General features: G+C 41.7%; 1 protein-coding gene across 1 annotated transcript in view; it reads right to left on the reverse strand.

Annotated features, from left to right (window-relative positions):
- Positions 1-16472: 16472 nt before the first annotated feature.
- CYP39A1 (cytochrome P450 family 39 subfamily A member 1) overlaps positions 16473-21672 on the reverse strand; it is an 83727-nt gene continuing 78527 nt past the window's right edge. Inside the window, exon 12 of the mRNA NM_001098938.1 lies at positions 16473-17676. Within this exon, the coding sequence (NP_001092408.1) occupies positions 17605-17676 (72 nt within the window). The 3' untranslated portion in view covers positions 16473-17604. The remainder of the gene's footprint in view (positions 17677-21672) is intronic.

A 21672-nucleotide genomic window follows, 5' to 3' on the forward strand; every position in this document is an offset into this window, starting at 1 on the left:
GGTTTTAGAAAAGGCAGAGGAACCAGAGATCAAATTGCCAACATCTGCTGGATCATCGAAAAAGCAAGAGAGTTCCAGAAAAACATCTATTTCTGTTTGACTATGCCAAAGCTTTTGACTGTGTGGATCACAAACTGTGGAAAATTCTGAAAGAAATGGGAATACCAGACCACCTGATCTGCCTCTTGAGAAATTTGTATGCAGGTCAGGAAGCAACAGTTAGAACTGGACATGGAACAACAGACTGGTTCCAAATAGGAAAAGGAGTATGTCAAGGCTGTATATTGTCACCCTGTTTATTTATCTTATATGCAGAGTACATCATGAGAAACGCTGGACTGGAAGAAACACAAGGTGGAATCAAGATTGCCAGGAGAAATATCAATAACCTCAAATGTGCAGATGACACCACCCTTATGGCAGAAAGTGAAGAGGAACTAAAAAGCCTCTTGATGAAGGTGAAAGTGGAGAGTGAAAAAGTTGGCTTAAAGCTCAACATTCAGAAAACAAAGATCATGGCATCCCGTCCCATCACTTCATGGGAAAAAGATGGGGAAACAGTGGAAACAGTGTCAGACTTTATTTTTCTGGGCTCCAAAATCACTGCAGATGGTGATTGCAGCCATGAAATTAAAAGACGCTTACTCCTTGGAAGGAAAGTTATGACCAACCTAGATAGCATATTCAAAAGCAGAGACATTACTTTGCCAACAAAGGTTCGTCTAGTCAAGGCTATGGTTTTTCCTGTGGTCATGTATGGATGTGAGAGTTGGACTGTGAAGAAGTCTGAGTGCTGAAGAATTGATGCTTTTGAACTGTGATGTTGGAGAAGATTCTTGAGAGTCCCTTGGACTGCAAGGAGATCCAACCAGTCCATTCTGAAGGAGATCAGCCCTGGGATTTCTTTGGAAGGAATGATGCTAAAGCTGAAACTCCAGTACTTTGGCCACCTCATGCGAAGAGTTGACTCATTGGAAAAGACTCTGATGCTGGGAGGGATTGGGGGCAAGAGGAGAAGGGGACGACAGAGGATGAGATGGCTGGATGGCATCACTGACTCAATGGACATGAGTCTGAGTGAACTCCGGGAGTTGGTGATGGACAGGGAGGCCTGGCGTGCTGCAATTCATGGGGTCGCAAAGAGTCGGACACGACTGACCGACTGATCTGAGATCTGATCATTCCCACGAAACCCCAGAAAACCAAAGTTCAAAATTCCCATTGCGTACAATGAACTAGTAGTGCTTTATCTTTAAAGTTAACGTGATCAAACACATAACTAATTCATTAACTGAATTTTATCAATTACAGTTTACTAATCTTAGTAATCTACCAAAATTTACACTTTCCGTACTGAGGCCAAAAGCTTCTGAAGTTTGTGTCTGACTTCAATATATCTTTTGAGCGTCCAGTCAAAATCCCTTGCCTCTGGCTCTTTGACACTGAAGTCTGGTCCTCTCACTACAGGTCCCATCCTGACCCATCCTGAATTAAAAGGAGCCTGTGGCAGGATAATGGCCTTTCCCTAAGAGGCAACTGATCACCACATTGATGTTTAATTGGGGTCTGTGATGTGCTTTGATTGATACAGTGGGAGAGAAATGAAACTTGAGAAACAGAAAGGCTCTGTTCACCCCAACCTCAAAGTGAGAAAGAGAGTCTCTGGCAGAGGGAAAGAAAAGAAGAAGAAGAAATAAATAAGCGAGGGCAGAGGGGAAAGGAGAAAGGGTGGCAGTGTGATCTGAAAGGGGTTGGAAGAGGAACCGGGTCAGCATTTGAAGACTACTAGCCCAGCCTCTTCTCCATCAACAGCTTGCATTAGCCTCAGCCAAGGACCAAAGAGGAGTGGGCCTTGTGCCTTGCCCCACCTGTACATCTGCTGTACTCAGGAGCCCCGCAAGCTGTCTTCCCACCAGCACAGGGTGAGGACTTGAGCAGCAGTCAACGTGATGACTGTTTATCAGTCAGCAGGAGAGATCCTCATTTGAGCTCTGTGTCTTTGCTTCAGCCATGTTAGATTTGCCTTGTACGGAGAATCCCCTGCCCTGTTCTCCACCACCAGCACCTCTATGCTCGTAGCACTCATGAGCCCCATGGGGCCCATCAAGCTTGCAGGGTGGAGCTAAATGGTAAAGGAAAGCTTCAGACTTGAGACTTGGGTGGGCTGAACACACGCAGCCAGTCTGAGATTTTCCCTAAACTGGTGCCATGATCATACACACATTTGTTACCCTTGAACTTAGGTTGCTCATTCTTTTGCTTTGGCTCCTGTGCCTACAAGTGTCTTTCCTGAAGTAACTGATGGTTAGTTTTCGCCTGGAATGACTACACAGAGTCATTTCTTTATCTTCCATCCCTGCACTCAGCCTAATCCTGACTCCGTCATCCTTCTTCACTGCCAGGCATTTCCCTTCTGCAGATGAGGGTTTTTTGGTTCGGTTTTTTTTAAGCATAAGAATTAGAGAAGAGTTAATGAACCTCTGAGCACTTAACAGTCACAACTTTGCACTTGTGCTCTCTTCTTTACTAGACCAGAACATTCTGGTAAGGAAGGAAAAAAGAAACAAAGTGTTCTGGGGTTTCACAGGCAAAAATTCTGTTTTTTTCCAATTCAGAGAGAAATAATTCCAGTGCCTCTGCTGCAATCCATCCTGTTTTCAGCTTTAGAAGCTAGTGCTTGTGTTATTATTAATTTGGACCAAGTGGATGCTTAGCAACAATGCTGAATTAAATATAAGATTAGTTTCAGAAGTAGGAGTTCAGAATTACAAAAACAAGTTCATTGGGCCCATATAAACGAGCTCTTAAAGACTCATATAAAAGAACAACGGCATTGAAACATGTATATTATCATATGTGAAACACATCGCCAGTCCAGGTTTAATGCATGAGACAGGGTGCTTGGGGCTGGTGCACTGGGATGACCCTGAGGGATGGGATGGGGAGGGTGGTGGGAGGGGGCTTCCGGATGGGGGACACGTGTACACCCATGGCTGATTCATATCGATGTATGGCAAAAACCACCACAATATTGTAAAGTAATTAGCCTCCAATTAAAATAAATTAATTAATTAAAAATAAATAAATAAAATTTAAAAAAAGAACATAAAAATCTGAAAAGCATAGAGAAATATTTTGCCACATCTTATTTATTGATGTACAAAATAGAGAAAATCAAATGTATTTTAATCTGGTTTAAATTAACTTTGTTTAATTTCATTTTATGGTACTTGCACTCCAAACTAAGAAACTTAGTTTTCTTCATGGCACGGTAACAGAAATAAATTTCAAGTGATGTTGAAGTGTATTTAAATCTGATCCAAGGGACTCACAGCATTTAAATTATGTTATTTGATTCTTATGTAAACATGTAACATTTGGTTATTTGGCAGAACTAACGATCCCCAAAGTTTAGTGGTTTAACACTGTGAAAGTTTGTTATGTACTGTCTACATTTCAATGTGCATTGAGCTGAAAGGAGCTCATGCTTCTCTGCACCGTCTTTCAGGGACCTAGACATCTGTCCAGGCCTCCACCATCTCCGAGGGCCTCAAACCATTCACTGAAACCCTGACAGAGGATGAGAACAGAGCTGTGCGCAGATGGCTTTTGATAAGCCTAGAAGTGACGTATCAATTTTGTCCACCTTCCATTGGCCAGGACTTCAGTCACATGGCCACACCCAACTGCGAGGAAGGCTGGGAAATGCAATGTGGCTGTGTTCCACAGAGGAAAAGGGACGAAGTTTGGGGAAATGTTTCTGAAGATCTCTGTGGAGATTGGAAATGGCTCAACAAAGTAAAACCAGAGGTGGAAAAAAAAGAAAGAGACACTTGTCTGAAGGGAAAAGACACAAAGCAAGCAGTCTGTAGTTTCTGCTTTTGTTTTTCCAGCGTGAAGGAAGATGTGAATCAAGGCACTGAAAAGGGTGAAGGGAGCTTCTCTGGTTTTCCATGGCTAAGACTTTGTTTTTCAGTGCAGGGGGTGCAGCTGTGGGTTCAATCCCTAGTCGGGGAGCTAAGATCCCATATGCCTCGTGACCAAAACACCAAAACATAAAACAAAAATAATATTGTAACAAATTTAATAGAGACTTTGAAAATGGTCCACATCAAAAAAGAACGTTAAAAAAATAAAAAGGGCTTAGGTCATTCCAATCCCAAAGAAAGGCAATGCCAAAGAACGCTCAAACTAGCACAAAATGCACTCATCTCACACGCTAATAAAGTAATGCTCAAAATTCTCCAAGCCAGGCTTCAGCAATATGTGAACCGTGAACTTCCTAATGTTCAAGCTGGTTTTAGAAAAGGCAGAGGAACCAGAGATCAAATTGCCAACATCTGCTGGATCATGGAAAAAGCAAGAGAGTTCCAGAAAAACATCCATTTCTGCTTTATTGACTATGCCAAAGCCTTTGATTGTGTGGATCACAAGAAACTGTGGAAAATTCTGAAAGAGATGGGAATACCAGACCACTTGATCTGCCTCTTGAGAAACCTGGATGCAGGTCAGGAAACAACAGTTAGAACTGGACATGGAGCAACAGACTGGTTCCAAATAGGAAAAGGAGTACGTCAAGGCTGTATATTGTCATCCTGCTTATTTAACTTATATGCAGAGTACATCATGAGAAACGCTGGGCTGGAGGAAGCACAAGCTGGAATCAAGATTGCTGGGAGAAATATCAATAACCTCAGATGTGCAGATGACACCACCCTTATGGCAGAAAGTGAAGAACTAAAGAGCCTCTTGATGAAAGTGAAAGAGGAGAGTGAAAAAGTTGGCTTAAAGCTCAACATTCAGAAAACATAGATCATGGCATCTGGTCCCATCACTTCATGGCAAATAGATGGGGAAACAGTGTCTGACTTTATTTTGGGGGGCTCTAAAATCACTGCAGATGGTGATTGCAGCCATGAAATTAAAAGACACTTACTCCTTGGAAGGAAAGTTATGACCAACCTAGACAGCATATTAAAAAGCAGAGACATTACTCTGCCAACAAAGGTCTGTCTAGTCAAGGCTATGGTTTTTCTAGTAGTCATTTATGGATGTGAGAGTTGGACTATAAAGACAGCTGAGCACAGAAGAATTGATGCTTTTGTAACTGTGGCGTTGGAGAAGACTCTGGAGAGTCCTTTGGACTGCAAGGAGATCCAACCAGTCCATCGTAAAGGAAATTAGTCCTGGGTGTTCACTGGAAGGACTGATGTTGAAGCTGAAACTCCAATACTTTGGCCACCTGATGCAAAGAGCTGACTCATTTGAAAAGACCCTGATGCTAGGAAAGATTGAGGGCAGGAGGAGAAGGGGACAACAGAAGATGAGGTGGTTGGATGGCATCACCAACTCGATAGACATGGGTTTGTGTGAATTCCAGGAGTTGGTGATGGACAGGGAGCCCTGGCATGCTGTAATTCATGGGGTCGCAAAGAGTTAGACATGGCTCAACGACTGAACTCAACTGAACTGAACCGAAGGGCAGCTTCAGATGACAGGATGGTTCTCTGGATTCAGGAAGATGTGGATTTGGCATCCACCACTGAGGGGTGACATGATTCTTTGGCCTCTCTTAGATTTTTATAGCAGCAGTTATTTCAGCACCCACTGAAGTTAATGATGATCTATTATTTTCTATCTTTTTCTAAATATCAATTTATTGATATAATCTCATGATAAGGATGGATGCCCATAATTCAGAAAGTCCCAGTAATATGTGTTCTACCTGTATGTGTGTGTGTGTGTGTGTGTGTGTGTGTGTGTGTGTGTGTGCACATGCACACATGTGTTGGTGGTATAATGGATAGCTGTTTTTCTTTTTAATTTTAAAAATATATTTTATTTAACCCAGTGTACCCCAAACATTATCATTTCAACATGTAATCCGTATAAAAATTACCAATGAGCTATTTTGTTCTTTTTTTAATGTAAAATAATTTATTTAAATCAGTAATGGTAACAATTATATTGAGTAACTTTTCAGTATCCATTGAGATGGTTCATTTCTTCCTCATATTTGACCTCATATCAAAGTGATGTTTAATTTCCTATTTGCCTAATTTAAATCCATTCTTTTCTTCCTAGGTGAAATTGTCTCAATTATGGCAAAGGATAACTGTTGAAAGGGAAACAGACAGTGAGTTGAAATACAATGGTAAGACCAATATTTAATAGAAACTAGTTGCCTGGGAGAATATGTAAAAGGTTGAATTTACCTTCTCCTCCCTGCCCCCCAAACTACACTATCAAGTCTTATAAATGCTAATCATTGCCAACTGGTGGCTGTTTCATTGGAAATGTATCCAGATTCTTCAGCATGTACAGCACTTGCCACCTACCACACAGGAGGTCTGGAGATTGATCCTGTGGCTTCATGGAATGTGGATGGAGTTCTGTAGATGTTTTCAGCATGAAGTCACTGAAGCATCTTCATAACAAGGCTAACAAGCTAGACAGCATGAATGCTTTTCATCACTGTTTAAGTCCCCTTCCTCTGATTATATGCTATTCCTCCCAACGATGGCAATGATGGAAGTGTGAAAAGATTTAGGGAAAACAGATTTTTCAAGTAAGAACTAAAAGGCACTAAATGATCCTCCTGGTAGACAGCACTGCTTCATAAGACTTTAAAAATCTTAGATATGTTTGGGTTTATAAAGCACTGGACGAGACGATTGCCTAATTAGTGTTTAGAGAGAGGTGTGGGGATTTGAAAGCCTCAACACAATATCTTAAACCTCTGTGTGACTCATTTCTTTGGGGGAAAGCATTCACAGTGACTAGGGAAGAGGAAGCTAAGGCGAAGTCAATAGCACAGATTTTGGAGCCAGAATGCCTGGGCTAAATCCTGGCTGAGCACCTCTTCCCTGTGTGACTTAGAAAATGACTCAACCCTTCTGTGCCTCAGTTTCCTCTTTTCAAAAATGAAGATAGAACTTCTCTGGTGGTTCAGTGGATAAAAATCCAACTGCCAATGCGGGGACACAGGTCTGGGAAGATCCCACATGCTGCGGAGCAGCTAAGCTGGTGCACCGCAACTACAGAGCCCGAACTCTAGAGCCTGTTGTCTGCAACAAGAGAAACCACTGCAATGAGAAGCCCATACAGTGCAACTAGAGAAAGCCCCCCGCAGCAATGAAGACCCAACACAGTTAAAAATAAATGAATAAAATTTGTGAAAAATGAAGACAATGTTAGTACTTATCACAGGGTTGTAATAGATACATGATCTTAGACAAGCTTTTGGGAGGGAGAAGCTCTAACTTCTCTTCTAATGAGGACATTCTTGAGGTCAAGCTGTGATTTTCTGGCTTTCCATGATGCTATTTCCTCGAGTGCTGTATTATGATATAGACAAAGTTCAGCACAAATCTCAACATGTAGAGTCTTTCAAACTGGATTGTGGTTTCTACAAGTTTCATCCATTTATAATTCAGATCCTGACCTATAGAGGAGAATGCCTTAGTTTTTATTTTATTTTGGACTTATTTTTCCTTTTGACCAGAGGATGAATTAATGCTACGTGGGTAAAAAATGTTGGAAGTGCATCTTGGGCACTCAGTTCAGTTCAGTCTCTACATCATGTCTGACTCTTTGTGACCCTATGGACTGCAGCACTCCGGGCTTCCCTATCCATCACCAACTCCTGGAGCTTACTCAAACTCATGTCCATTGAGTTGGTGGTGTCATCCAACTATATCATCCTCTGTTATCCCCTTCTCCTCCTGCCTTCAGTCTTTCCCAGCATCAGGGTCTTTTCCAATGAGTTGGTTCTTCGCATCAGGTGTCCAAAGTATTGAAGTTTCAGCTTCAGCATCAGTCCTTCCAATTAATATTCAGGACTGATTTCTTTTAGGATGGAGTGGTTTGATCTCCTTGCAGTCCAAGGGACTCTCAAGAGTCTTCTCCAACACCACAGTTCAAAAGCATCAGTGCTTCACTAGACAAGCTTTATTGTCTTGTATGTTGGGTTTTGATGTTTACCTTCTCATGAAGAGCATTTTCATGGAAAAAACCAGCTCCAGAGTTCATGGTGGCCTCTTCCACAAGAGAAAACGGGGAGATATAAACCTTGAAATTTTACTTAGAAAAGAACAGAAGCTGTTCACAGCAAGCTGGTCGAGGAGAATATGAAGTATGTGGACTCCATATGAGCCTTGTTTGTTTAAACATGCAAGAAAGGGTCAGGACATGTGTGACATGACAAGCAGAGGACAGTGCTTATAGCTACTGGAGAAAAATACAATTGAGTTTCCCCCAAATGACAGCTAGACATTTCCTAGGCCTAGCAGTGCTGAGAGTTGGAGTGAAAATTGAAGCTTAGGGGTGGGCAAGTTGATCTAGACCTGTCTTTTATCATGGTTGTATCTCAAAACTGAATGATACTTTAGAAACAACAGAGTTCACAATGATCTGTCTTAACCACCAGGATGAGCCAGCGAGTATCATTTTCCTGTTTTATAGGCTGGGAAACTGTGGCCAAGAGAGCTCAAATAGTAAGAGAGCTTGTAAATGCAGGAGCCAGAACCGAGATGGAGATGTTTGAGCTTACAGTCAGTGTTCTTTCCACTGCTTCTAGCTGCCTTGCCCTTCATCCCCTTCATCTCCTTCATGCAGAAAGGCCTGTGGCTAGGACTTATTTACCCCACAAATTCTGCCTTTAATAGACACCTACTAATGCAATATTTATTTATTATTTTTTGGGGGTAGATTTGCTTTACAATGTTGTGTTACTTTCTGCTGTACCAAGAAGTGAATCAGCTATATGTATACAAATATCCCCTCCCTCTTGGACCTCCCACCGTCCCCCTCATCCCATTCCTCCAGGTCACTACAGAGCACTGAGCTGAGCTCCTTGCACTACGCAGTAAGTTCCCACTTGCTATCTATTTTATACATGGCAGTGCACACACATTAATCCTAATTGCCCAATTCATCCCATCCCCCACCCATGGCCACGTGTCTGTTCCCTATGGCTGCAACTCTGTTCTTGCCTTGCAAATAGATTTATCTGCACCATTTTTCTAGATTCCATATATATTCGTTCAAACCAGTCAATCCTTAAAGAAATCAGTCCTGAATATTCATTGGAAGGACTGATGCTGAAGCTGAAACTCCAATACTTTGGCCACTTGATGCGAAGAATTGACTCATTGGAAAAGACCCTGATGCTGGGAAAAAATTGAAGACAGGAGAAGGGAACAACAGAGGATGAGATGGTTGGATGGCATCACTGATTCAATGGACATGAGTTTGAGTAAACTCTGGGAGTTGGTGATGGACAGGGAGGCCTGGTGTGCTGCAGTCCATGGGGTCACAAAGAGTCGGACATGACTGAGCAGTTGAACTGAAATGAACTGATATATATGCGTTAATATATGATACTTGTTTTTCTCTTTCTGACTTCCTTTATTCTGTATGACGCTCTAAGTCCATCCAAGACACTACAAATGACCCAATTTCCTTCCTCTTTATGGCTGAGTGATATTTCATTGTATATACATACAACACAACCATGTATGCATAGCAATCAGAGGATGTGAGGCATGTGAAAGTGTGGAGGGTCTTGTGGCTTCTCTAGTCTAGGCCAGCCTTCTCATGCTGCAGAGGAGAACAAAGGACTTAGAAGCTATGACTGTGCAGCTTGGACTCAGCTTAGAGCTTTTTCTCCTAAGCCCCACTGGTCAGTCTAGGAAGGCCTTCTCTTCTTCACCCTGGGTCCTCTCCAAGGGAGAGTGGATAATCTGTCAAGCATTGCAGAGAAAAACATTGCCTTGAAAGCTCTTTTCCTTAAGTAAATACTCTGCTTCTATTTCTTTTGCTGGGTAAGTGAATTGAAAAATAAAACGCTTTTGATGATTTTCACCAGTGTAAGCAAATATAAAACAAGCCTCTCTGGTATCTTAGCCAACATCCTCAAGAAAGTATTGTAAACAATTTGGGGATGCTTATTTTATGAATTATTTTATCACATTTCTTGGAACTGAGGGCCAAAATCAATATTTCCTTACTGGATGTCGTTCTTAATTGTTCTCCCTGAAAGAAGGTAGGGCAGGAAAAGTGACTAAACCACACCAAAAGGAAGGATTCAATCAATGTATGCTTATTATTATTGGCATTAACTCACCATTATTATCTTCAACTCATGGTATCATTACATCAAGATATTTATAAACCTTTAGAATGTGTTCTGTTCGTTCTTGTCTTTGCTGTACCAGAATAATGGAACATAACTATTTTTCATCACTTCCTGGAAAATTTTTAAATTTAAGCCATTTCTGTCCTTAAAATTTAGCTCGGTTGTGAGTTTTATGAGCAATCAAGGCCAACTCTTTAATAACAAGTAGAATTGAGTTTTGGGGACAGTACAGTGAGGCTTGGAGAAGCAGGGAGCAGAGAGATTCTTCCTAAATAGAAAGAGCTTCCACTAGGCTGGCGAGGAGTGAGACGGCCAATCCCTGTCTGATGGAGTGGGGTGGAGTCTGGTGAAGTCTGGTGAGATGGTCAACCTGAGTCTGCTGAAGATCTGAGACCTAGGGAGTCCAGGCAGAAGAGAAGACAGATTGCAAAGTCCCTAGTCATGCTGAGCAAGGCACAGAAGCCACAGGAGGCTATGGGAATTCTGTGGACAGCAATGATGCCCGAGGCAGGCTTGAAACATTGCAGAGGAGCAGCACTCACCCCTTTTTCTCGGCACTAGACACCATCCCTAATTCTACTCTGAATCCCTTCCTTTGAAGCAAAGATGTTTTTCATTTTGGTGATGTCCGGTTTAGCTTGTTACATATATCTTTGATTTATTTTGAGCTTATTCTTTTATATTGTGTGAGATAGGGTTCCAACTTTATTCTTCTGCATGTGAATATCTGGTTGTCCCATGGGGTCACAAAAAGTTGTTCATGATTGAGTGACTAAGCATGTGTGCGCACACGTGCACACACACACACACACACACACACACACACACACACACCCAGTTGTCCCTCCCATACATAGTCTTCTGAATTAAGTGCACAGTGTACCTTTAACTTGTGAGTAAACTGAAGCGTAGAGGTCTGAACTGATTTGCTGATTCTTATATGAAGCTGAAGGACAAAGCCAGAGCTTGAACTTGTATCTTCTCACAGTACAACCATTATTCTTCTTTTATATGACAGTTGCTTCCTATCTCCTATTTCAGGGAGCTTTGGGCTTTCCCTGGTGGCTCAGGTGGTAAAGAATCTGCCTGCAATGCAGGAGACCCGGGTTTGATCCCAGGATTAGGAAGATCCCCTGGAGAAGGGAATGGCTACCCACTCCAGTATTCTTGCCTGGAGAATTCCATGGACAGAGGAGCCGGGTGGGCTACAGTCTCCATGGGGTCCCAAAAAGAGTTGGCCATGACCACTGAGCAGCTTTCAGTTAGGATATCAACTGGATTTTCCCACTGTTTTTAATTGCTGTTTTCTTTACTTTTAAAAGTAGAAAAAAACAATATGTCTTAGTTTAACAGTTATTTCTGCCATGGTTAGTCTCATATGTTAATGAACAGGTACTTTGTGACCTCATGACTAACAAAGTGTTAGTCAGCTAAATGTTGAGTTGGATTTCTCTGCTTTTTTTCCCTGGGAGATCTAGAAACTAATATGTTTTAGAAAGAAAAGTTTTGCTGCCAAAAGAAGTTAGATATTTACTCATTTGTTCCATTTTTGTGTTTTTTGGTCTTCAAAGAATCATTCATTTAAACCATCTCACCCACTCACCCAGAGGGTTGTCTTCACTAGTCACTGGGCATCCTACAAGGGCACATGACATTTCTCCAGCTTGGATTTCAGCTTCTTAAGCAGCAAAGCCAGGATGTTTGATCTCTCCAATTCTGTACTATGATTCTAACATGTTTCTTTCTAGTAATAACAATAAAAATCAAACCAAAGTTTATAGGCCTTGTGAAGTAAGCATCATTTCCCTTCCTTTAAGTGCTTTCAAAATAACTCTTCCCCAGTTTCTAAGTCACCTGAAGACAAAGCTTAAACTAAGACTGTTCAGATTTCATCTAGTTGCTGTCTCTGCCAGAAGGAGAAAAATCCATATATCTTCCTTACCTATTGCCTAGTGAAGCTCTAATGACCAGGGCTATTTTTGTGAAGAAACAAGGTAGAACACTGTTTTAAAAAAAGTCAATTACTATTAATAGACAGCACCTGCTAAAATATATCATTAGAATTTATAACGTTTTTCCCAAAATTTGTATTTATATGACCTCACTAAAAAGATGCATTTTTATCAGATATTTTTCTTCAAACAAATGGCCCTCTCTCTTATATGCTACACTTCCTCTGAAGCTGGTCCACTGTATAATACTCACAAGGAAGGGTGGTGCCTGGAGGCTCCTGGAGACAGAAGCTGACGAGGAAGGACACTGGTAGGCAACAATGGTTCTTTTCCTTTTCCATTTGTAATGCAGGCTATGTGACAAATTATCCAGCTTTCCCTCAGACTTAACAGAGAACCCAGAATGTGGATTACGGTGACAAGGTTAATGGGGTTGTCTCTCATGAGGAATACTTTTCTCTTTAGGAAGATGCAGTGGGGCTTCCCTGGTGGTCCAGTGGTTAAGACCCTGAGCTTCCAATGTAGGAGGCATGGGTTCGATCCCTGGTTGGGAAACTAAGAACCCACATGCCTTATTGTGAGGTCAAAAAAAAAAAAAAGATTAAAATGTTTTTTCCAAAAGAGCGAGAGAGAAGGATGCCACGCTGTTTGTTAAGAGGCTGTGCCCCGGAGCCAGACTCCCTGGGTTCAAATCCTGCCTCTGCCACTTCCTCGATGTGTGACCTCAAGTATATCACTCAGTCTCTCCAAAGTCTATTTCTCTGGTTTGTAAAACAGGGATGATAATCATAGAAACCCACCTGACACGTGGGATTATTGTGAGAATAAAAGTGGGTGAGTGCAATGGGCTTAGCAAAGTGCCTCACAGTAATTATTCAAGTGACAGAAGCTCATATGGTTGGCTTCTAGAATGTAATAACAGGCAGTTCATCAAGAAAATAGTTTAGTATAGGTGTACCCTTGTTAGTAAACACCCACAGCCATTCATTAAAATAACAAAAAACAAGATTTTAAAACAGTAAAACTTTGATAAGTTCTTTTCACTTACCCAGACCCAACATTAATGAAGAAACATGGAGACATTTATTCTAAAAACTTAAACAAAAAAAAGATGCTATGCGGATGAAAGCCAAGTATCATGGTCTACTCCCACATGGATGCTCACAGAGACAATCCCAGGCTCCTGGCTGCTCTATCAAGAGATTTAGGGCCCAAAAGAGGAGGAATCACCTGCATTTCCAAATGCTGTCCAGGGTCTTCCATTGGAACAAAATCCTTTCGATTCTACTTAGAAAGTTGAGCAACTATGGAGGATTACTTCCTGCTGTGATCTAAATATTTGTGCCTTCCCCAAGTTCACACGTTCAATCCTCCCAAAGCTGATGACATTGGGAGCTGGGGCCTTTTGGGGTCGATTAGGTCATGAGAATAGGGTGGAGCCCTCATGAAGGGAATGGCTATGCTTACAAGAGACCTCAAAGAGATCCCTTACTCCTTCTACCGTGTGAGGACATTGAGAAATTACTGACCTTACCAGGAAGAGGGTCTCAGTAGAACTCAACCATGCTGGCAGCTTGGTCTTGAACTTGCCCACCTTCAGAACTGTGAGAGCTGCATTTCTGTGGTTTACAGCCACCCATTCTATGGTATTTTGTTATATAGCCTGAGCAGGCTTAGACATTTCCTTTTTTGTCCACGTTAAAATCTTGAAAGGACATGCCTTTTAATGAGTACATACTCTATCTAAAAGCTCACATTTAAGTTTCAGCAGGTGACTTCCTAATTTCAGTTTTAATGGCCCCTCCTTTCCCATTTCCTGCTTTAATTACAAGTTTCCAGTGGCACTACCATTTAGTTCTGCAATTCCATCAGTAAATACGTGAGCTCTTCTCTGTTTCAGGCTGCTAAGTAAACACGAAGTTATAAGCCCTTTGCAGGGACACGAAAAAGGAGGGTTAATATTAATTATCACATGAGCCTGAATGGCTGCCTCCACAAGGATGTTCTGCACATAGATGATCTCACATTTCTATTAAAACGTGATCAAAACTACATGCAGAATCCCATGCTCCTCACCCTACCATGCTCCAGCCACTCCTCACATGCCCTTGAACATGGTCCCCTCATCTCTCATGGCTTCTCCTTTGAAATAGGGGCTGGGATGCCTACCTTAATAACATAACTCGATTGTGGCATATTCTTTCTGATCCCTTACGTTTGCTGCCTGGGAGCATGTCTCAAATGAACTCTCTGCACTGCATACAAATCTGTCTTAGGCTCCACTTTGTGGAAAACTCAAGTTAGTACATATAAATATATACTTTATATATATATATATATATATATATATATACACCTTCGATTAATATGTGTTGTGTGTGCTGGGTTCAGTCACATCTGACTCTTTGTGACCGCCTGGACTGTAGCCCACCAGGCTCCTCTGTCCTTGGAATTTTCCAGGCAAGAATAATGGAGTAGCTTGCCATTTTCTCCTCCAGGGGATCTTCCCGACTCAGGGATCGAACCCATGTCTCCCACATCTCCTGCATTGGCAGACAGATTCTTTACCATTGAGCCATGTGGGAAACCCTATATAAAATCTCAGGCTAGGGAAATAAAAAGAAATAGGATTCTCTATGACACACCTCCCAGAGTAATGGAAACAAAAGCAAAAATAAACAAATGGGATCTAATTAAACTTAAAAGCTTTTGCACAATGAAGGAAACTAGAAGCAAGGTGAAAAGACAGCCTTCAGAATGGGAGAAAATGATAGCAAACGAAGCAACTGACAAAGAATTAATCTCAAAAATATACAAGCAGCTCAATTCCAGAAAAATAAACGACCCAATCAAAAAGTGGACCAAGGAACTAAACAGACATTTCTCTAAAGAAGACATACAGATGGTTAATAAACACATGAAAAGATGCTCAACATCACTCTTTATCAGAGAAATGCAAATCAAAACCACAATGAGGTACCATCTCATGCCAGTCAGAATGGCTGCTATCAAAAAGTCTACAAGCAATAAATGCTGGAGAGGGTGTGGAGAAAAGGGAACCTTCTTACATTGTTGGTGGGAATGCAAACAGGTACAGCCAGGATGGAGAACAGTGTGGAGATTCCTTAAAAAATGGAAATAGAATGGCCATATGACCCAGCAATCCCACTGCTGGGCATATACACCAAGGAAACCAGAATTAGAGACACGTGTACCCCAGTGTTCATCGCAGCACTGTTTACAATAGCTTGGACATGGAAGCAACCTATATGTCCATCAGCAGGTGAATAGATAAGAAAGCTGAGGTACATATACACAATGGAATATTCCTCAGCTATTAAAAAGAATGCATCTGAATCAGTTCTAATGAGGTGGATGAAACTGCAGCCTATTACACAGAGCGAAGTAAGTCAGAAAGAAAAACACCAATCAGTATAACATGCATATATATGGAATTTAGAAAGATGGTAACGATGACCCTATATGCGAGACAGCAAAAGAGACACAGAGAAAAAGAACAGACTTTTGGACGTTGTGGGAGAAGGCGAGGGTGGGATGATTTGGGAGAATGGCATTGAAACATGTATATTATCATATATGAAACAGATCACCAGTCCAGGTTTAATGCATGAGATAGGGTGTTTGGGGCTGGTGCACTGGGATGACCCTGAGGGATGGGATGGGGAGGGAGGTGGGAGTGGGGTTCAGGGTGGGGAACACATGTACACCCATGGTGGATTCATGTCAATGTATGGCAAAAACCACTACAATATTGTAAATTAATTAGCCTCCAATTAAAATAATTAATTTACCAAAAAAAGGAAAAGAAATAAGGACCTCCAAGTATATTCCTCTTACCGCGCTTGATTTCAAAGGTTATAGATCTCCCACATCTGGGCAGTTTTTTTTTTAAGTGCATAAACTTGCCAGCTAACTTCAACCTTACCAAACAATAATAAGGAGATAAACACTAGCCCCAAATGTCTGCAGATTTAGCTCAAGTGTCTATCATTTGCAAATACCATGTTTGGCTGTGGGCCCCAGCTGTTTGGAAGAGGACACGCCTTCCCTGGAAGCACATCTGCCATATTTAGAAGAACTGCCCAGTAGTGGTCCGCAGTTCTCAGCTCTCCTGTGGATTTTCAACTGCCTTCTTCACTCCCTTCAGTCCTCAGACCCCTAGCCTGCTAAGCTAAGCGGCAAGCTGCTAGCTAAGCTTCAAAATCACTGTATTAGTCCCAAAGAGTTAATGCATTCCAAAGTACTTAATTTTCTCCTAGCGAGTCATCTGCCCATTGGTGGGAGACAGATGAGTAAGCAATCGTTTTCAACCCCACGGGATAATTCTAGCACAGGGGAGCAAATAATCCAGAGGACACACGTACTGCAAAGCTTATTTATTGTGAAACCAAGGAGGCAGATGGCATTTTATTGACTCTTAGAGGACAAATCACACTGTGATTGGGGTCATATATTTCCCCTGAACATGATAGGATTTCTTTTCTGGATTTCATAGTAAATATTTCAGGCGAAAGTCTTAAGTAGTAGATTGAAATGTTATTTGACTTGACACGTCACTTAGAGCTTCTATAAATTAGGAAAAATATTATCTCTTCAACTACAATTATAAACACCTTGAATCAAAAGGGTGCTTTCGTCTTAATTAAAATACAAATGAATAAATCAGTCAACATACATATATTGAATATACCCTATAGAGAAGTGCTGTCCTAGGCAGAATGGAGGATAGAAATGAGTGTCAGACATGATCCCTGACTTCACAGGTCTTAGAAAGTGATCATTTTCTTCATATATTTAGCATTAGACATGTTTCATAAATAATTAAATTAATAGTGGTTTAAGAATTCCAATTGCTAGTTAAGAATCATATTAAGAAAAATAGCAACTTTCCAGAAATCATTATTTAATACTCTTTCAAGTCTAAGACTATTAGCCTTTTTTCAAAATAGAAGTTAAAGTATGTTGTCCTCACAGTGAATTTAATGTATGAAAAATTTCATTCAAATGACATTATTTCTATTTAAAGTTTTGATATAATAATGCAGGGATCCCCAATCACGAATCAGTATTGGGCCCTGGCCTGTTAGGAACCAGTCCACACAGCAGGAGGTGAGTGGTGGGAGAAACCGAAAACTCTGCCTCCCACACTGATCTGTGGAAAAATTGTCTTCCATGAAACCGGTGTCTGGTGCGAAAGAGGTTGGGGACTGTTGCAGTAATGTATGAAACCAATGCCAACTTCTGAAGAATACCTCTTTTTGGATCACTGAAATGTTTTACCCTGTACTGGGGCCTCAGTATCAGTGAGAGTGATGTCTGATTCTTCGTCTACACTTAAAATACCAAATACACATGCCACCTGGACATTGTCTTGAACTAAATCCTAAAATAAAATTAAGTGACGTGTTCTTGTCAAACTCAGGTCTAGGTGCCGCCAGGCTACTGGATGGGAGGCAGTCATTCCTCCAGATGGCCCTGGCCCTCCAGCAGACATCATTTTCTTTGTTTAAACTGAATCCGGCATCGTCCTTCCGGCTGCTGGACACCCACCAAGTGGAGAGAACTCTAAAAGCAGAAATGCAGAAAGAGGATAGAAGTTAAGGGACGTAAGCCAACAGTATGGACCTAAGGTTTAGTCAGTGTGATTGTTCCCGAAAGGCAGAGTTTAGGTTTGGAAGGCTGGACGGTTTTACTTGATGAGTTCTCCATGGCTAGCATCAATTTTAGCCTTCTATTCAAGGGGTGGATCTTCCCTGTAGCTCAGACAGTAAAGAATCTTCCTGCAATGCGGGAGACCTAGGTTCGATCCCTGGGTTGGGAAGATCCTCTGGAGTGGGGATAGAAATCCACTCCAGTATTCTTGCCTGGAGAATCCCATGGACAGAGGAGCCTGGCAGGCCACAGTCCATGGGGTCACAAAGAGCCGGACACGACTGAGTGATTAACACTACTATTCAAGGGACAGAAAAGGAGGCAATCCCTTACTCTTTTAAAGAAATTTATTTATTTTTAATTGGAGGATAATTGCTTTGCCATATTGTGTTGGTTTCTGCCATACATCAACATGAATCGGCCAGAGGTATACACATGTCCCGTCCATCTTGAGCCTCTTTCACACCTCCAACCCCATCCCTGCCCTCTAGGCTGTCACAGAGCACTGGTTTGAGCTCCCTGGGTCATACAGCAAGTTTCCACTGGCTGTCTGTTTTACATACGGTAATGTACATGTTTCCATGCTACGCTCTCCATTTGTCCCGCCCTCTCTTTTCCCCCGCTGTGTCCACAAGTCTGGTCTCTGTGTCTGCATCTCCTTTGCTGCCTTGCAAATAGGTTCATCAGTACAATCCCTTATTCTAATAGCAGTTTCTTCACAGTTTCACATATCCCACGGCTATGAGCCTGGGACTCACCCTTCACTTTAGCTGGGTGAAGAGGATACCACAAATAAAGGTCTTTCAATACATTTCTGGCCCCCAATATCTGACACCTCATTTATAATTGCTGAGTGAGACTTCTATGACACATGTTACTGATGTTCATAAGACAACATGGTGTTGATGGTGCAAACCACTACTATAGTGGACCTAGAAAGCATCACTACGAACAAAGCTAGTGGAGGTGATGGAATTCCAGTTGGCTATTTCAAATCCTAAAAGATGATGCTGTGAAAGTGCTGCACTCAATATGCCAGCAAATTTGGAAAACTCAGCAGTGGCCACAGGACTGGAAAAGGTCAGTTTTCATTCCAATCCCAAAGAAAGGCAATGCCAAAGAATGCTCATACTACAACACAATTGCACTCATCTCACACGCTAGTAAAGTAATGCTCAAAATTCTCCAAGCCAGGCTTCAGCAATACGTGAACCATGAACTTCCAGATGTTCAAGCTGGTTTTAGAAAAGGCAGAGGAACCAGAGATCAAATTGCCAACATCTGCTGGATCATCGAAAAAGCAAGAGAGTTCCAGAAAAACATCTATTTCTGCTTTATTGACTATGCCAAAGCCTTTGACTGTGTGGATCACAATAAACTGTGGAAAATTTTGAAAGAGATGGGAATACCAGACCACCTGATCTGCCTCTTGAGAAATTTGTATGCAGGTCAGGAAGCAACAGTTAGAACTGGACATGGAACAACAGACTGGTTCCAAATAGGAAAAGGAGTATGTCAAGGCTGTATATTGTCACCCTGCTTATTTAACTTCTATGCAGAGTACATCACGAGAAACGCTCGACTGGAAGAAGCACAAGGTGGAATCAAGATTGCCGGGAGAAATATCAATAACCTCAGATATGCAGATGACACCACCCTTATGGCAGAAAGTGAAGAGGAACTAAAAAGCCTCTTGATGAAAGTAAAAGAGGAGAGTGAAAAAGTTGGCTTAAAGCTCAGTGTTCAGAAAACGAAGATCATGGCCTCTGGTCCCATCACTTCATGAGAAATAGATGGGGAAACAGTAGAAACAGAGTCAGACTTTATTTTTGGGGGGGCTCTAAAATCACTGCAGATGGTGACTGCAGCCATGAAATTAAAAGACGTTTACTCCTTGGAAGGAAAGTTATGACCAACCTAGACAGCATATTAAAAAGTATAGACATTATCTTGTCCATAAATGTCTGTCTAGTCAAGGCTATGGTTTTTCCAGTAGTCATGTATGGATGTGAGAGTTGGACTGTGAAGAAAGCTGAGCGCCAAAGAATTGATGCTTTTGAACTGTGGTGTTAGAGAAGACTCTTGAGAGTCTCTTGGACTGCAAGGAGATCTAACCAGTCCGTTCTGAAGGAGATCAGCCCTGGGATTTCTTTGGAAGGAATGATGCTAAAGCTGAAACTCCAGTACTTTGGCCACCTCATGCGAAGAGTTGACTCATTGGAAATGACTGATGCTGGGAGGGATTGGGGGCAGGAGGAGAAGGGGACAACAGAGGATGAGATGGCTGGATGGCATCACTGACTCGACGGACGTGAGTCTGAGTGAACTCCGGGAGTTGGTGATGGACAGGGAGGCCTGGCGTGCTGCGATTCATGGGGTCGCAAAGAGTCGGACACGACTGAGCGACTGAACTGAACTGAAGATCAAAACTGTCCAATGGGATATTCTGTGGGTGCCAAATGTTCTGATAGGTTCTGTTACATCTTAGTTATGAACAAGGGGTGAATGGATGTGGGGGTGAGGGGAAGTCAGTTCATTGCAAATAAAGCAAAGAGAATGCTGAAGCTTAGGAGCTTGAATGAGAAAACCAACCTGTTCTGTCAGCTTTGAGTGTTGGAGGCAGAGGAGTGTGAGGAAGGAGGAGGGTGATCCAACTTAGAGGATGAGTTTTTTTTGTCATGAGTTTGAATGCAATGGGGCACAGAGTTTCTCAGCAAGCGGATTCTTAGGTCAGTTGATAGAATGAGTTACAGAACTTGCACGGACTCTCTGAAATTGAATCTGTCCATCATATTGTTTATATGAAGAAGTGTGTACTTTTCTACTAGGGGGATTTATAGATCTTGTGAGATTTTCCAAGAATCCATTCCCCTACTCCCAAAAGCACAGCAGAAGAAAACCAATCAGCCAAAGAAAAACCTCACTGTGTTAGCAAAAAATGTGCTTGCTTTTGGGAAAGAACTGAAGTGGGTCTTCCTGTGAGTGCTCAGAATGAAATAGTTCCCATTGCCAGCATCTGGACACAACTGACCAATCACAGATCCTGGAAAGCTTTGCAAAGTTTCCTTCTGGTTTGGTTCTTATTGGGAGAGAATTAAGATTAAATTATTTTCTTTAGACTGAGGTAAAATAAAACTCTTACAAAAGTAAAATTGGAGATGCTAGCATTTGATTTGGGGTACTGTGGCAAGAAAATTCCTTTGGGGGAGCTGGTTTCCAAGCCCCATGATCTTCCTACACTTGATGCCAAAGTGTCTGGAGCATGCCCTGGTGACTGCCCCTCCCCTGCTGCAGCTTATAAGAGCCTGGTAATTGGAAGGTCATTGCCTGTATTTTTTGATCACCTCCTTTCACAACTTAGTAAAATAAGTCCAACAATTAAATAATATTAATTGATCTTTCTAAAATAAGAGCTGTGAAATGAAATGCCCTTTGAGACGAGGATGCTCTCAGACTTGTACTTTTTACCAACTGAGGTCACATCTCTTTGAAAAATGTTCTTAGTAGGGTCAAAATAGAAATAAGATGTATTTTAATACAAAAAGAAAAAGGTATAAAAATACTAGAATTCTTAGTGGGGAAGAAAGTGCTGGAAAAAACCCTGCCTAAGGATCTGGTCAAAATGACTGATCTCCAGTTTTATGTGTCACGTGGTTTGACATCCTTCTGATGTGAAAAGGCCTTCCTGTGTCTTCTGACTGGTGGGAAAATAGTTAGATGCTGAGTCAGTCCTGGGCAATATCGCAACATTTAACTTGGAAGATCAGAAACTAGTATTTGGTGCCTGTAAATCCTGGCCCGGATCTTCATTTTGCCAACAAAACTGTACTCAGCTGAAAACCTTTGTGAAGGGTGTTTTGATTTCCCTTTCATCATTGGATTTTGAGAGCTCTTTATCACTGTTGCTTG

The sequence above is a fragment of the Bos taurus genome, chromosome 23, assembly GCF_002263795.3.
Source record: "Bos taurus isolate L1 Dominette 01449 registration number 42190680 breed Hereford chromosome 23, ARS-UCD2.0, whole genome shotgun sequence".
Lineage (NCBI taxonomy): Eukaryota > Metazoa > Chordata > Mammalia > Artiodactyla > Bovidae > Bos > Bos taurus.